Source organism: Pelodiscus sinensis, chromosome 21 (genome assembly GCF_052426305.1).
Source record: "Pelodiscus sinensis isolate ZL-2025 chromosome 21, ASM5242630v1, whole genome shotgun sequence".
In the NCBI taxonomy this organism is placed as follows: domain Eukaryota; kingdom Metazoa; phylum Chordata; order Testudines; family Trionychidae; genus Pelodiscus; species Pelodiscus sinensis.
This window is the reverse complement of record NC_143072.1, coordinates 25,088,379-25,106,600: the sequence shown is the minus strand read 5'-3', so window position 1 is coordinate 25,106,600 and position 18,222 is coordinate 25,088,379. Positions and strand designations below refer to the sequence as shown.

The following is an 18,222-nucleotide window of genomic DNA, read 5'->3' as shown; positions in this document are numbered from 1 at the left end:
ATGATACCTGTTAGATCAGGGACCAGTATGCATTTAATTATTAAGACTACTTTTTGAGAGAGAATGCACCTTCCTTTCTGGAAGCTCCTTTCCCTGCAAGAGTGCATACTACTTGCAAAATCAAGCAGCATCACCACTTATAAAACTGGAAAGCAGAATTCAGAAGAACATGGCTCCAACTAAACCATTTGAAAACTGAGTTTTAATGTTTAAGCTACAAAATATATTATGCTAAAAATCGCAACGTTCAAACCACAGCGTTGCGTGAAAGTGGTAAAACACACACAGTGTTCCATACTTTGCTGGAACGTCTTCCAGTTACATAGAAGGATTTTTTTTTTTTAAAAAAAAGAGCACTATCTAGTTCAGTATCTTTTGTCACAAACATCCCAAGTAGGATTTGGTCCACTAGATAAATTTTTATATATATTTATGACATGCGTGCGCGCACACTCCCTCCTCCCCCCACCTCACTCACCTTCTCTCAAAGGGTAATGTAATGTCTCTCTCTCATAACCAAGTGATTCAACTCACCTTTGTCTTTCGGGTTCTCCGTCAACATCCTCATCAGCGCTACAAGTAGCACTGGAATCATTGTCTGAAGGCGGCTCTGGTCTTGCTGTATTAGTCTGCTGTGGCAGGCTGAAGTCCATTTCCTCAGGTTCTGACTTTTCCTTGGGTTTCTCCAGATCCTTCTCTTTGGTATCACTCTCTACTTTCACTTGAATATTCTCTGGTAACCTCATTTCAGCATCTACAGGTTCTACTTTGGTATGCACCGGAAGGCTGAGCACAGGCTTAACTTCAGCAGACTGGCTTCTATTGTCCATCTCCATTGGTTCCTCTGCCTCATTAATTTCTTCCTTAACTTGGAGCTCAGTGTTCTGACTTTCAGCTGTTTGTGTACTTTGGCCTGCCGAGGAGGGAGATGCATTAGGCACGGTTTTAATGGCAGATTCCTGTTCTGTTGATGTCTCAGTGGTTATCCTAGAAGCAGAGCTCTCCGATGTAGCCTCTTCACTGGGTTTGACAGCTTCCACCAGTGAAGGAGATGGAGCACTCTCTGTATCTGAACTATTTTCAGCACCTGAAAGACATTGTTCTTGCATCAACACTCAGAATATAATTAACAAGCTCTACCTGGACAGCGAACAACTGCTCTAGTCTTACAGTACCCACAAATATACTAAGTGTCCCACAGTACAAATAAGACTACAAAAAAATCATTCACCACCTAGTTTCACACCTAATGCAAATGCTGACTTAACATGGGAAGCTTTTCATCATTTGCAAGCACTGGAAGCAACTCATGCACAAACACAAACTATACAGATGTATTGCATCTCAGAAATCTCTCTTTCAAAACATATTTTAACTTTAGGTATTAGTCAACAGGCTAGACACTTGAAATGAAGAATTTGAAGAGCTGATACACTTCTAAAATTGGAATCCAGCCACTGAAAAAAAGGATGCTATATGAAAAGTGTGCTATTGGCTTTCATACAGAGAGCTGACCAATTTTCAGAAAACAACGCCATGCTTCACAGCTAGTGAGAAACTAGGGTTTTCTACCTAGAGCAAGAATATTTTGTAGCATTTAAAATAAATGCTTGCACTTCAGTCACTTTCCAAGAGAAATGTAAAATGGAATCGTATGGTAAAATTGCCTAACAATTAATAAAAAAATTATATTAAGCTCTAAATGCCAAGAGAACACCAGAACTACATAATATAGCACAACAGATTATATTCAGAAGTCTTATTTTATGATCGCAATCACTGGTGTAAAAAACATTTTTACAGGAAATAGTTCAGAAATAAAACAACAAAAGCTTGTGATGATGTTAAGGATGTTACGTGCCTTTCCTATTCAACTGATGTCTAGTGCAAAGTAGGCAGAACACTGTACAGCCTTCCAGTTAACTGAAAGGTTTAGGTTCTCTCCATTGTCATTTTACTTATGTAACCATTGTGTATAGAACTATATGCCTGACAAAATGAATGTCTGTGCTTACACAGAACCACAAAGCAAAGGAACTCCACAAGTTTTACTGAATAATTCATTAAAAGGGTCTTTTCTGTGTTAGATTAAAAACATGGATGGGGGCAAAATTTGAAGAGTCATCAATTTAACTGACCAACCTTGTTTGCCTTTCTTTCTCCCTCAGCCCAGGTGCTGCTGCTGCTGCATGGCGAAAGAGCGGGGGGGGTCCTTCTCTTCTCTTGGTAGCCCCAGAGCACTCTCCTTAACTCCAAACCCCTCAACCCAGCCTCTCCATATAGCCTGCACCTCCTACCTGGAGCCCTCACACCACTCTACCCCCACACCCTGTCTCAGTCCTGAGCTGCCCATCCTAGCACCTGCTTCCTCAGCCAGAGCCTTTACACCTTTGCACCCCAAACCTCTTCCCTAGGCCTGAGCCCCCTCCCAAACTCAGAATCCCTCACACCGTTGTTATATGCATCAACATGAAGGTGATGCATCACACGTCACCTCCATATTGGTGCACATAAAATTCATTCTGCCCGTGGTGCGAAAAGTTAGAGGGAACACTGATGTACACCAGTCTCCTGTCTTCCAATAGTGGCCAGTGTCAGATGTTTTCAGAGAATGACTAGCAGGGTAATTTAGAGTGATCTATATTCTTATTGTCCAGTCCCATCTTCTGACAGATTAGGGACACCCAGAGCATGAGATTATGTCCCTAATTATTGTAGCTAATACAAACTGATGGTCCTATCCTCCACAAACTTCTCTCTTTTTTTAACCAAGTTATCGTTTTTGTCATCACAACATTCCATGGCAACAAGTTCTACAGACTGACTGTGTGTTGCACGTATGTCCTTACGCCTATTTTAAACCTACTGTAATTCCACTGGGTCATCTCTGGGTCTTCGTATGTGATTTTATTACATTGCTCCTTAGTCATCATTCTCCAAGATGAACAGTGTCTTTTAATCTCTCCTCCTCTAGAAGAGGTGCCACACATCTAATCATTTTTGCTGCTCTTCCCTGTACTTTTTCCAATTCTAATAATATATTTTTGAGATGAGGCAATCAGAACTGCATGCATTATTCAAGGTGTGGGCATACCATGGATTTATATACTCACATGATGATATTTTCTGTTTTACAGTATAATCTATCCCCTTTCCTAAACATTCTTAACATTATTAGTGTTTTTGACTACTGCTGCACACTGGATGTTTTCAGAGCAATAATTCCTAGATATGAGTGGTAGTAGCTAATTTAGATTCTCTTATTTTGTATGTACTATTGGGATTGTGTTTTCCATCATACATTACTTTGCACTTATCAATATTGAATTTCATCAGCCATTTTGTTGCCCGGTGACCTAATTTTGGGAAATCCCTTTGTAACACTTGACAGTCAGCTTTGGACTTCAGTTTATTCAGACACAGATATAGTAATCCTACTTGCTAAACATCAACCTGACAGAAAGTCTGAAAACTCCCCTAGACGAATTTAATTAAACGGAATGCAACTTTTTAATCATCATGACAACTTCTGCAGGTGATCAAATATCACAATGGTGGATCATTTTAGTGCTAGGAGGGATTTCCTTCAGAACCTATTCTGACATGTCAATAATTACCCTCACTGTCTTCTGGATTCTCCTCTTCATTGGATGCTTCAATATCTTCATCCTCCTGTGCAGAAACAGTCGATGCCACACTTTCACATTGTGATACATCCCGCTCCTCACGAGGCCTCCGTGAAGACTACAACAGAAAGAATTAAGATTTGCTACTTCTTGAAAACTTCCATTGTCTTATTTTAAATGCAGTCTCTCTCCATTTTATATCAGATTCAGAAGTTAAAGAATGCTCTACTTAGCAATGGCATTTCTTTCTGCACTGATTTACACTTTGATTGAACTCAGGCAGTACTGCAGGGGGCCAAAAAGGAATACAGTATTGCCAAAGGCACAAAAAAAGATTTCAAGACACACCCAGAATCAGCAGTTATTTCCCTTGTTAACTCCCACTCTGTCACTGTGCCACTCATTTTCCAAAGCTGTAAGCACCTGCCTAACTCTGCTCCCAATTAAGTCAAACTACTCCCATTGATACTGACTTAAGCTAGACCAGCATTGTGCTTTGGGAAATCCATCTTTGGTGTTTTATTTTGGCTCCATGTGCAGAAACATTTGGTTGCTGATGTTTCACTAACTATCCTAACCTGTTTGATACTGTTGATGTTAGCAGCTTCAATCCAAAGACTTTCACATTGTGGATGAAAACCCTCGATACAGATGAGTTTGCAAAACACTTTGGAATTCTTCAGGAGGAAATATATTTGACCAAAAATGCAAAATACTACTATTACTGACCTTTAAATGTAAAGCAACCAATAACTCTAAGCTGTTTCACTGTAGGGGCAATGAAAAGCAGCCCCGAGTGCTAGAAGGTATCTGTTGCAGAGCAAAAATAGGTAAACAAACAAAACGGGGAGCTGAAGAAGTTTATCTTGTGAGCCTCAATGCCTAACTTTACATCAATCCCAATTTATCCAAAAATTGTTTAATCTACTCACTTTCTGTTTGTGCTGTTGAAGGAGATTGTCCAGGTTATGTCTCCTCTTATAGTTGAAGTAGAAGTTTTTACACTGAGCTTCGCTTTTAGTTCCAACCATTTTGGCTATTGCAGCCCAGTTGCGACCATGTTCCACTAACCCTGTTCAAACAAAATGCAAGCTTACTATTTACCATGCAAAATAATCAGACTAATAAGAAATCAAGTTAACCACATACAAATTCCACTTTAAAAGGTCTGACAAACCCAGAAGCATGAAAATAGGGTAAATCACACAGTCCTTAAAATGATTTGGTTCAATAATGAACCATTACCCAACAGATGGAAAACGGCCTCTGCTTCTTAAGGCGTAGTAAGATGCTTTTATTTTCTAAGGTTTTGCTGATGTCTGAAACAGAACCAGTCAGCATCTTTCTTTTCATGTGCTCAGTGGCTAGGTTTTTGATTTACTGTAAATTAAAAATGTAATAGGCAAGAATTTACTAGTGCTGTAAAAAAAAAAGTATCTTCACAGTTGCCTCTCCAGATGACACTGATTAAACAGCTGTTGTAATGGCATCATCCATTTTAATACTTGGATATTATGAACACTTCGCATTTCATCTACTACTGAAACATCCTACTACAGTCTACTCTGTTAAACTTTCATAAGAAAACAGTTAAGTCAAATTTTCTGGCAACACACCAAATAAAAATACCACTACATAAAGTTTCCCATGACAGATCACACTATTGGCTATCAAGTCCAGTATGTTTTCTTTGGCAGAGGAAGGTAAAAGCTTCATAGTGTCCTCACTTGAGTAGCTGTAACACTGCACAAAGGGCAAACAATTCCTGACCAAATCCAACTGTCAGACTGAAACATGACATTTCATTCTTATCTATATTTGGAGTTAAGCAGGCTACTGATTATAAGTTAGAGTCACAATAGTTGAGTCTACCCTTCCGTAGCAGTGAATTCCACATCCAACTACATGCTGCAAGAAGGGCAATAAAAGCTTCTTTGCAAAGGGTGCAGGTGTGCTCTTCTAGTAAGCACAAGGTATGCTACTAACTTATTACTTGCACAAAATACAATAGAAGCTAGTATGGTACTTAATAGTAAAATGAAAGGCTACATTTTTGGATGCAAAATCCCCATTTTGTTTCCTCAAGTGGTCATTTATGGTGTGATATAAGGTCCACTGACTTCAGTTGCTTTGGTTCAAGCTCTTAATTCAAGCTTTCCCCATCCAGTGTATAATGGGGGCAGGGGACTGGACTTGATGACCTTGAGGTCCCTTCCATTTCTGGTATTCTATGATATGTTGGTCTCATCCAGGGTTGGCAAAAGGGCCTCCGTGGGCTGGATCCAACCTGCCAAGCGGGTGGATCCGGCCCGTGGAGGCCCTGCGGCACCCCTGCCCCCAAGCCAATTAGGGTCTGGGGGTGGGGGAGCACACAAAGCCTCCTTCCACCCTGGAGCAGAGTGGAGAAGGCTTTGGGTGCTCCCCCACCCCCAGGCCTTAATTGGTTGGGGGAGGGGGGGAAGCATGCAAAGCTGCGCGCTGCTCACAAGGGCAGGGGAGCGGAGGAGGCTTTGCACGTTTCCCCGCCCCCAGGCCAATCAGGGCCCGGGGGCGGGGGGAGCTGCCTGAAGCTTCCTTCGCCCTGCTCTGCAAGTAGCCCACGGCACTTCAGAGTGTCACGTGCTCCTCGCAGGGCAGGAGGCGGCTCTGGGCGCTCCCCTGCTCCCAGGCCCTGAGGGTGGGGGAGCGTGCCAAGCCTCTTCGAGGGCATGGGTGCCTAGTGGGAAGGGGAGGCAAGGGGTAGCCCCGCCCCTTGCTGTTTAAGCCCTGCCCCTTCCAGGGTGGCCCAGGGCTACTTCAAAAAATTTTTTGAAGTGGCCACCAGGCAAAAATTATTGCCCACCCCTGGTCTCATCAGTACTTCCAAAAGCTCTTTATGAATGAAGAGCCTCCATTTTCAAACTGAAAATGAAATGTAGCAAGAGGTTGAGAGTATGTCTAAGGTCACGGAGAAGCAGTAGCAGAGCTAGAAATAAAACCTAGGTTTTATTCCCTGTGCTGCAGCCTATCTATAGACTCACATTGCCATCCCTATTAGGTTAACCTAATTCTTCCCGGGACGTAAAACTATTGGTCCCACATTCAATATTGCTATACACACCTAGAGAAAATATGTAAATACCACATACCACACAGTAGTTAGGATAAAGAGGATAAGAAATTCACACAGAGTATGAAGTATTATGAAGTATTTCAGATTGTAAAATTTAAAAATAAATTTAAATCTTATAAGCAGCATATTTTCCTTTTACGGTATCATTCCACAAAGCGTTAAGTATCATCTGAAAAGTACTAGTGATTAAAGCAGGGCTACTCAACAGCCTACCCGCGGCCTGTTTGTTTGCAGCTCATGGTGTGGTTTGGATTTACACGAGGCTCAACACGCGGCCTTCGGGTGGGAGCCAAAACAAAAAAAGTAGTCAATATAATGGTCTTCTGTTGATATGAATTTTAGTAGTTAAATTCCTGAACAGTCATTGCCCATTAAAAGTGCTGTCATATGGGTGGAAACCAAGTAAATACTGCATTTTATTAATATCAGCAGAGCTGACTTAAATGGGACCTGCATATTGTGTAGTCTTGCCTTAATCTTTGTATTCATGCCTGTCAGTGTGAAAACTATTTGCATAAATTTGCATGTATATGCAACCACACTTAAGTTGCAGCCCCTTGGCATGTGCTGTGAGTATCACTGTGGCCCCTGAGGCTTCCAAAGTTGAGTAACCCTGGATTAAAGAGAGTAAATAAACAGTTGCTCATTCAACTATGATGTCAAAAGCTAGAGCATATACTGTTTCTCCCCATTATAAGTGTCAGGTTGACTGTAGAAGCTGTCTATAATACATGTCAAACAAAAATCACCAGGTCTCTAACATCATCTCCTATTTCCTAAGTAAACTGAAAATAAATATTTGGAATATGCTGCCTTTGTAATGACACCACACAAAGAAAATATCTAAGACTAAAGACAGCATGTTTTCAAAATCTTGGACTCTGGATTCTTGGCCAAAAAACAGCACCCCTTCCCCTCCCCCTCTCCCTTTTCCCCTCTCTGAATAGAAAATTTATTCTAGACATATCTACTTTTGAAATGACAAAAACACATTTGTCTCTTATATAGTTTTAAATGATCAAATGACCACTCTTGATTATGCAAATCAATTTTCCTGTAAGAAAGCCCATAAGAAATCAGTTTAATTTATTAGGAAGTTTTGTAACTAAGGAATTTTTTTTTAAAGTTACTGAACTAGAACTTTTAAATGATTTCCAATGCTCTTACTAGGAAAGAGGTTTTTTCTGTCCTCTTTTACATCAAACTAGACCTCTGCCAAGAGGTATAAATGAAGTGACAACTCTACAAGGACAATATCACCACGTGACTGAAAACAGCAAACAGGTGTGAAAGGCTGACATGTTTTTGTTTGGTAGTTACACCAGAGAGCGCAAATATCAGCAAGGAGAGGCACTCCAGTTGCACTCAAATCGGCTGCAAAGGGTACTTTACGTAACCCATTTTCTATTTTTACAATTTGAACATAACTTGCAAGGAGGAAGTAGAAACAGGATGTGCTTAGTATTAGGCAGTGTTAAGTAGCACACAAATTTTTATTTTAGTTTGAGGGCTATGCAACATCTATAAACCTGGGCAAGCACAAGAGGCTTACCTGACTCTTAAGAACAATTCAAGTTCTAAACGTGGAAGTGTACATAGTAAAACAAATCGTATTTCCATGGTATATTTAGAAGACTTTCTATGTGGAATTCAAACCTTTTCAGCTGTAACTAGAGAAAAAGCTTACAAATTCTTGTGGTATATTTTTAGCACAGAGCACTAAAGAACCCTGAGAATTAATAGTTCTTGGAAAAATCCATCCAGCTCCTGATTATACTAATTAAAAATACGACTTCCTGTTGTAGCTAATATCTATCACTTTCAGCTTCACTAGAGTTCAAATTATATGCACAACAACATTTAATATATTAAAATGTGAATTCCTTGCCAAGTTACAATGTAAACTCACATTTATGATAAATACGTAAAGGAATCTCTCTCATGGTAATTTACAAAAAGATGTTACTTTGTGCAAATTACAGATGCAAATATTCATACACATCAATGTCAGTTATATAGAGACTGTTCTATAAAACCATCTTCTATCATACTGTTGATGGGCACGGCTGTAAACTAAGCTTTTCCAAAAGATTGGTGAATCCTACAAAAACATCTAAATTTCCATGTTTGCTTAGAAGACAGGAGCAGATATCCACAAGCAACCAAAGAAAAAAACTCATTTCAAATGCACAATGAAAGGGATTCCCCACCTCATTCATGCAGAGACTAATTCATAACCAGAAATGAAACCAAAGCTCTAGAAGGATTACCTTTTTTAGCAATTTCCATTTCTTCTTCTGTCCAGCGGGATGTCTCCACGGGCTCTGCAGAAGCTGAAATAGCAAAAACAGGGAGTCCCATCAGACAGAGAAAAGACCAGGATCCACCAATCACACATCCCATAATCTGTTTACATTAAGGCCTGTTCAAGCTATTTGGGAAAGCGGCCCAGGACCACAGGCGGTGGTCAGTTTCTATTAGACAAAGTTACAGGTGGGAACAGAGTCTTCATGCTCTCAGAGCAAGATGTTAAAGACTGAACTTGTCTACAAACCCACATGGTCAAAGTATTTATTCCTGGAAAATTCCTATGTAAAGTGGAAGAACAGAATATGGCCTATCTAGGTTATGAGTTTACATAAACAGCTCAAGAAAAGCACGCTCTGATATCTTGCATACTACTTGCTCCCCAACCTTCCTAAAAATAATGTACTACATTTCCCCCTAAACTCAAGTCCCATGTTGCAGTAGGGAAAACAGTTCTTATAGCACATTTCACGAAAACACCACCAATGAGCTATTCTGAAAGGTTCATGTACACTTAGTCACTAAAACAGGTAAGTTTTTGCTGTCATAAATAACTTTCTGGTCTGCCTGATAGTACAAGAGAGCCAGCCACCCAACAGGACTTACCATAAAATAACAATATCTAAAATTCTTGAGTATTAGTATTTTGAAAGCACTGAAGATTTCCACCGAAAGTAGGAACTCCTTTTTCCTCATATCTGTAAATTCTAAAGTATTTTCCTTACTATGCTACACTCCACAGAATCACTATAATACATTTATGTAATATTCTCTCCAATTTACTTCAAACACTGAGCAATTTGCTTACATCATTTGGATGTTGGGAAAATAAGTATCTCCATTTTACAGATGGTGAAGGATGTTAAATGATATGCCCACAGGTCACAACGCACATAAGTGACATCCAGAGCCACTAAGAATCTGGGAGTTTCTGATTCCCAGTCCTGTATTCAAGTTTCTAGGTTCATACTGGTCCTTTACATTCTGGAACTATAAACTGTCCAGTTACACAGTTATGGAGAGGCCTAACAGGAAATTGTCATGTATTAAAGCATCTCAGAAGAAGCCTTCTTGAAGTCAAAACTAATTCCTCATGCAATTCATGGTACTCAATATAACCACTGAAAACACAGAACCCACACAATTGTTTGCTAATATTTCAAGTTATAAATGAAAACAATCTTTGAAACATTCTAAATTCCAGCATTCGCCAACTGTCACATTAATGTTCTGCTGGGAATAAAAACAAAATATGGCCTTGACACAAATAGGTTGCCCGCAAGTCTCAGTGGAAGTCAAAGGTGACAAATGACTATTTGCATTTAATTTTTTTAAAAGCAAATCATTCCTGTAAAAATGTTTAACTCTTCTATAGACCTTATCTGTATGGCCGAAAGCTCGGATTTCTTGTTTTATTAAGGAGAGTACAGCCAGCACCATTTAATACATGGGAGAAACAGAAGCACGAGAAGATTCACTTCAGAATTACACAGCAGGTCAGTACAAGAACCAGATGCAGAACACACTTCTCCTGACTCCCAGGCACTAAATCACACTGCTCACCTTAAAAGGCTACATGAAGTTGAAAGACAGAAATATTAAGAAATGCAAATAGAACTGGCACTTCAATACTGCCTTAGCATTTGCTACAGCCCTATGAAAATGTAACTGGTCTTTAAAACACCCTTGCAAAATGGTTAATCCCATTTTACAAGTAGGGAAATAAGGCAGCAAGATTAACTGATCTGTCCAGACTGTACAGCGACAGCAGCAGAGCTGAAATTACAACTCCAGAGGTTCCGGCTGTCACTTCACTAGACCCCGCTATCTCACTGCTTTCATAAAATAAAACATCCAACCCTCTAGACACACCTCTGAGCCTAAATGTTTAAAAGCAAAAAAGTGTTCAGCTCCACTGTTTTATTTTAGTGCCACATATATATGATAACCTACAATTATGTTAGGTTTTAATATTTTGTAGAGATGTATAAAACACAGCATGCAAGGTCCTTTAAGGACTCTCTAGCCCTACCTCCCCTATTTGATGTGTGACCTTGGGTAAGTGAAAAGAGTTCTGTGCCTCCTTTTCATACCTCAAGTGAAGTTTATAAAATGGTGATCATACCCATTTTTTAAAGTTAATTGAGATTCTGAGATAAGCTACACTAATTAAGCATTACATTTATTTTAATATATTCCACAGCTGATTTTTAGAAAAAGGACAATTTTAGTGAAAGCAGATAGGCACCTTCCTTAAAAGGAAATTTTGTATTTTTCACATAGGCTCTACAAAAATCCCGTCAGAGCCTTTAAAACATTTATATGTAAAACGTTGCTGACTGTAATGTTGCAGAATAATATTCTCTCAGACTTCTACTGTAAGTCTATTTGCAGGCTCTAACAAAAACACACTATTGTATACTAGCCAAACAGAAAAAATGGAAAGTATTGCAAAACACCACAGACTGAAAAAAACAGAAAAACTAAAAAAGAAAGAAACAGCCCAAAATGCAAAAGTATTTAAGGGGCTGTTTTATTGAGGTAATTCTATTCCACTGACTTCACATTTCAAGAAAGATGTGCAGAAATTGGAGAGAGTCCAGAGAAGAGCAACAAGAATGATTAAAGGCCTAGAGAACATGAGAGAAGACTGAAAGAATTGGGCTTGTTTACTTTACAAAAGAGAAGATTGAGAGGGGACATGAGAGCGGTTTTCAAATATCTAAAAGGGTGTCACAAGGAAGAGGAAGAAAAATTGCTCTCCTTGGCCTCTGAGGATAGGACAAGCAGCAATGGACTTAAACTGCAGCAAGGGAGGTTTAAATTGGACATTAGGAAAAACTTCCTGACACTGGAATAAATTGCCTAGGGAGGTTGCGGAATCTCCATCTCAGGAGATATTTAAGAGCAGGTTAGATAGACAACTATCAGGGATGGTCTAGATGGTACTGGGTCCTGCCCTGAGGGCAGGGGACTAGACTTGATGGCCTCTCAAGGTCCCTTCCAGTTCTAGTGTTCTATGATTCTGTGGAAGAGAGTAAAAAAGCTAATTACTTAGCATCCTGAAGCCTCTTCTCCTATACTCATTTCCAGCATATCAATTTCCTACACTCATCTGGACAATCATAAGCAAAGAAATATGAATAAAAGTTTAAAAAAATCCTGGTAGTAGTACACCACACACCCATTCAGGAGACAAAACACAAACAATTAAAAGGGCAAAATATTCTCCCTCTGCTTTCTCTCTGGATTTGGTGTCACTCTGGTTTAATATTGTTCTGAACAATGTTCAGACTTTGCAGACAGCTCAGCCTCTCCAAAGAAAAGAAACCCCTCATTCCCCCCCCAATTTATCCTTGTTTTTCATCTGTCATTGTGCATAGTACAGAAAGCATTATCAGCGAACAGGAATCAGCAAAATAAAAGGTAGGTAACATGGATAGGGCAGCATAAGTATTCAATCCACTCAAAAGCTTTCAAATGCGGGTTTTCATAAAACTGCAAAAAATATTTAAAGATTATACTTGTCCTAGTTTGAGAACATGGAAACAAAAAGGAGGTCATACCTGCTGAGATAAATGCACATGGCAATCTTTGATGTCTACAATTTAATGAGCACTTCTTTTATAGTGCTCTTTCAGGAGGCTCAGACTCCTTGAGCAATAACCAGAGAAAGCTTTGCTTAAAAACTCTTAACAGACCAAATCAGTAGAATACTGGTGCACTCAGCTGCCACCAACAGCAGGCAGTTCGAAATAATGGGGGGGGGGGGGGGGAGAAGAGATTCTTACCCTAGTTATTGGTACTTTTGTACTGTGAATACTACTTGCAAGCTAGAGAACAGAGCTCAGTTTGACCTCTGGGGAGAGAAAGCTCAGGTAATAGAATAGTGCCATTTACTGACAGCTGTCACCTTACTTAAATGCTTTCTTGGTTAATTACTATATTTCTAATGCAGATGCCAGTGCGGCTCTGTTTCCTTCACTTCCTTGTTTCTGCATCAGCAATAGGGACGTGCGCGCCTCTAGGAAAGCAACCAGCAGCAAGAGACTGTATCCTGTTTACTGGTATGCGCCACTAAAATAATACTTCACAGAATATTCCTTAGCTTCATAATGACTTAAACAAAATCAACCAGAGATCCATTCAAGACAATAAATATTGTGGTAAATCAAATTCCAGGACTAAGTTGCTTGTTAGTAACATCTAGGGCTAGGTTCTGCAATTGGATCTAAATTAATACAGTGATCTGCCTGTGCAGTTCCATTTGAAGACCCTAGCAATAACCCTACAAAGTGAGAAAAATTGCCTTTGTACAGTATGACAACTACAGGTTGAACCTCTCTTGTCCAGCACCGTAGGGACCTGACGGGTGCCAAACCAGATCATTTGCTGAACCACAGAAGTTCAATATTGTCTAGGAGCATCACCAGCACTTCCACCATTTACTGGGCTCTTAGAAGACATTTAGGGGTAAATTAGAACTAAAGTGCAGAACTCTGAAAGCCAGGACTGGTGGCTGTAAACAAACTTTACAGGACCCTGGGAACCTTAGTCACACCCTTGATAAGTGGACATCCGGCTAACTCAAATCATGCTGGATCACAGATGTTGCTAGACCTGACAGCGCCAGACAAGAGAGACTCAACCTGCGCTATACTGGCATTTTCTCAAAGTTTTGACAATGGATTTGATTTGTATGTATAATGCTCACTACAGATTCATGTTATTAGATGTTTAATACTGGCTGATGGTCTTGTCAATAAAAGACTAGAATTGAAAAATGTCAGTGTGTCTAAAAAGGAAATGTGCAGTATACATAAAGAATGATCCCCTATTGATAAAGTGCCTTTCTGCCAGATGGATTCTAACTAAACACTACTCACAAGGTTCTGGTGGGGGAGGAAGAGGTGGTGGTGGCTCTTCAGTAGCAGCAGCGGCAGCATTAGCTGCTGCAGCTTCATTTGTCATGGATCTGGTGATCCTACCCTTACGACGACCTTGACTGTTGGCAGTTTTTCGGCCCCTAGGGGCAGCCTGTTCTGTTTCCTCTGGTGCAATTTCCATTTTGTCCTTCTCTTTGGTGTTCTCTCTGGAGAGAGACAAAAGTTAAAAGAAAAGTTTCCAACCCTGATATCAGTAAAGAGTATACTTTCTAGGCAGACATTGGTGAAACTGAATCGTAGATGTCAGAACCGACTAAGCAGTAAAATGGGCTCCTCATTCCCACCCCCATCCAAATTTATTTAAAAATAAATGCAGCTGTAATCTTAAGCTAATTAAAAACCAAAAGAAAAAAATATCATTTCCTTACCGATAGTACCAGGTATGTTGGTTTTTTGGACTTTAATAGAATGTCCATTTTCATATAGAAACACACACCAGCAGCGTTAATGGGCCACTTCACCTTGAATGGTCCCTTAACGGTATTAATTACTTATGCTAAATAATCTGTTCCACCTTCTACTTACTATGGTGCCCTGAGTACATTTCTGAAACCTAAAGAGCAGCTCTGTGTAAAGATATTACCTCACCGTACACTGTTTCTCTAATACCGTGACCTACATGCTATAACAACTCTGCAGATACCAGCAGCAAATATTGTAAACAATAAACTTCAGAACAGCAAGAAAAAGTCCATCTAAACTTCAGAGATTTTCCATTGATCTGATTGGTCCAAGGCTGAGAGAAACAGATATGCCACAGACCAATTCTTTATGCATTCTGCAACAATTCAACTCTAAATAACTATATCCGATATGAAATCAACTATGAGGTTTATTGCTTTCATTTAATGCCAATCCTGTTTATTTTAGGAACAAAAACTAGCCAAGAGTAACTGTATTAGAAAAAAGTCAAAACATTTCTCTTATTACATGTACGTACTTAGATTCCTCTTTTTCATCCTTTTCCTCTTCATCTTTCTTTTCTTCCTCTTTTTTTTCTGTTTTTTCTGTTTTCTCCTCTTCTACTTTTTCTTCTACCTTTTCTTCTTGTGAAGGACGTGCAATTTGCTGCTGAAATGAAAAGTCGACACACTAAGGCTACAAAAAACACTGAACTAGGTAAAGGAGATGCATTTTTATCATAATAGTACTTATACCATTCATTTTACTGAATGGAGTTAAAGATTTTACATTACAATCTTCATCTCAACGTACATATCAGCTTAAGACGTTGGGACTGAATTACCGAGTTTTTACAGCAACAGGGACATCTGCAAATTAAAAATAATGGAGTGGTTTGGCAGACCCGGTGGCATGGATCAATCTGCCGGTAGCCTTGAAGTTTGTCAGCCACCATATTTTGAATTTTTCTGTCAGTCCCTTTCAATGAGTCATTCTTTTTGACTAAATCTGTCTGAATGTTAGTAACCTTGGTTTGGGAAAGTACTACTTTTTATTTTGTAGATTCCATGGATGTACTGCCCTCTTCAGTAGAATTAGTACAGTGATAGTGAAGACACAGTACACACGTTCTTCTTTGTTCTGTCTTCGCAAACAAATATGTATATTCTGTCCCATACAGCATAATATGGAAGGTGTTACGTTAAAGAGCGCATCATGGAAGCCCAACACATGAAGCCTGAAAATTAACAGCTGTAACAAATAAGTTTCACGATAGCATTTAGGGGATGTCTAATCACAAATCTTTAAAAATATATATTTCAAGAGTAGCAATATTAACATGCTCTATTTTACAACAGTAACACATGATGGTTTACAAAAACAAAAGATGTGCGACCAGTGTTCTCTGTAACCCGCATGCTTGTGCAGCCACTCAGGAGAGATTCAAATGCCGCCTGCCTAGCTAATTAGTAGAGCTAGTTTTTTATTTGTTGGTTTCTAGTGGTGATGCACATTTGTACATGCCTCGGTGCAGATAAAAACGTATTCTGCACATGGATGGAAAAGATTAGCGGGAACACAGTCTACCACCATTAATATTACGTACAGATCTAACTGTTCTAACAGTAGTCAGCAGTATTAAGCACTAAATTAGGAATTTCATATTTCACTATATTATTTTTAGCAGTTGGGAAGGAAAGGTATAGTTTATAACTGTTAAGTTTTCTTCAATGACAGCAACATATATAGCTTTACAGCCATGGGATGCTGACACACAAAAACAATTTGCCAATATCAGAGTGATTATAAACAGGCTCCTGCATGCTGAACAGAATAGCTATACGAATAGTGTATTTATGCAGTCCTAAATTAACAGTCATTCTAGCCTTAACTTTGTCTAGAAGCCTGGGTGAGAATCTGCTTCTGACAAGGTAGTATGATGCCATTAGCTTCAGCCACCAGCACTCCATATAAACCAATATCATGTTTATTATCCACTTATGGCCACACATGCAAGAATCTGTTGTGTACCAATTCTTAAAATAGTTCTAGCTGACGCTCAACATTTAGTTCCCATTTTCAATACTCTGTTGGGTTACTGCACCTAGAACACATCATAGAAACTAAACTGTCCTTGCTTCTTACCAGCTCAAATCACATCTACAATTCAAACCCACCTTTATCACTTTTACTGTTCTTCATTTACATGATACCAGCATGTTATTCTGATGAAAAGCAAGATCTCCACATTCCCATTTAACAAGTTTATCTTTAGTATCCACGTCCAAATCCTTGCAACCAGCTTGATAATAGCAATTGCTGAAATCTATTTACATTTATTTCAAGACAGCATAGGTCTCAGTTTGGACTGTTGGACTATTCTACTAGTAGCCTGATAGAAATGAAGATATTTAAAGAGGCTTTCATTCTTCCTCCCTACTGTCTTCAAACATACTATTTTACTGTCTTTTTTATATTTCCCTTTAGCTATTGCCTTTGTTACCTGTATAACTAGGTCACCTATGAATCTACAACTGAAAGCTATGGGGCAAATGTGTGTCATCATCCCCACTCCTCTTCCCTTCAAAAAACACTGAATGTCCCTGTCTGGCTTAGTTATGAGGACTAATCTAACATTTACCAACTCATCTCTCTCATGCTGTTTCCAGATGGGTTGAAGAATATATAAAATGTGTTAACGGGGAAACACTTCATAATAAATTAAGAGCTGGATCCTTAAAGGAGGTTGTAAAAATATATTCTTCACAAGCATAAGCTTTCATGACCTTACGTTTCTGGCTGCATTGCAGCCTTTGTTACCAAGTGCTCTCAGGATGTTACCTCAAAGAGGAGAGCACCCCTTGTGTGGGTCTAGTAATGCCAAGCTGAATGCCAGATACAGGTTTCACCGCATTTTAATTACATGTATATCTGCAGCACACGTGCATATTTCATTACATTTTAGCATTTGTATCTACACAATGTAATTATATGAGCAATTAAACTTCATGCTTGAGAGTTCTAAGCATGTGATGATCAGGGAGGAATTCCCTGAGCTCAGCACTGTACAGTTATTAAATTTCAGTTATTTATTAGGTGCAGCATTGAGGTGGTTCTCCTTTGGAAGCAATGCTTAGTTACTTCCCCAGCACCTGGCAAGATGAACTGTAAAATCCACTCGGGCCATCCCAATGGACTTTTATTAGTAGTATTGTGATAATACCAAAGGATCCCAATCAAGGTGTCAGTGTGGTAGGTACTAACTATACAATTAGTCATCACCATAAAGACTGTTCCTGCTCCCAAGGGCCTGCACTCTAAGTTGTGCTCTGGGCAGTACTCCAATTTGAGAAACCAGATCTTAGATCCTCGAAGATTGTTTCCTTTGACAATATAAAAATATTTTTAAATTAAGTCACTATGTATACTATTGTTTGGAAAAACTCTCAAAACTGTTGATTAAAGCAGGAAAAATGTCTGTAAGCAAATATCTCATATGGGAAGAATGATTGCTTCCATCAGCCAGTTTCTATACATTAAACATTCCAAAAAAGAAATAACTGGGAGTAGCTTGTTAACCAGTACATAGGAATAGCGCGCCTCCTACCCCCACCCCAGAAGACTGGGAGAACCACCCTCTCCCTTGGCTGGAGTGGCCCCTGCCCATGGTGAGGAGGAGGGGCACTGCAGCCTAGCTGCAGCAAGCGAAGGGGCTGCTCCAGCCCGGACCCATCTGGTCTCCCCTCCCCACATGCTCCGCCTTTAATTAGTTAACCGGTTAAACACTATGTTTAACCATTTAACCAATTACATGGAATTTTACAATTCT

At 39.5% G+C, this 18,222-nt stretch overlaps 1 protein-coding gene across 15 annotated transcripts in view; it reads right to left on the bottom strand.

Annotated features, from left to right (window-relative positions):
- NCOR1 (nuclear receptor corepressor 1) overlaps positions 1–18,222 on the bottom strand; it is a 113,118-nt gene that overhangs the window by 42,053 nt on the left and 52,843 nt on the right. For 11 of the 15 annotated variants that reach the window (XM_075904320.2, XM_075904332.2, XM_075904319.2 and 8 more), the window contains 6 exons: positions 14,932–15,062; positions 13,932–14,137; positions 9,009–9,071; positions 4,559–4,698; positions 3,618–3,744; positions 535–1,087 (listed from right to left, as the gene is read on the bottom strand). In XM_075904320.2, the coding sequence (XP_075760435.2) occupies positions 535–1,087; positions 3,618–3,744; positions 4,559–4,698; positions 9,009–9,071; positions 13,932–14,137; positions 14,932–15,062 (1,220 nt within the window). The remainder of the gene's footprint in view (positions 1–534; positions 1,088–3,617; positions 3,745–4,558; positions 4,699–9,008; positions 9,072–13,931; positions 14,138–14,931; positions 15,063–18,222) is intronic. The other 4 variants (XM_075904324.2, XM_075904327.2, XM_075904331.2 and 1 more) reach the window with 1 other exon arrangement.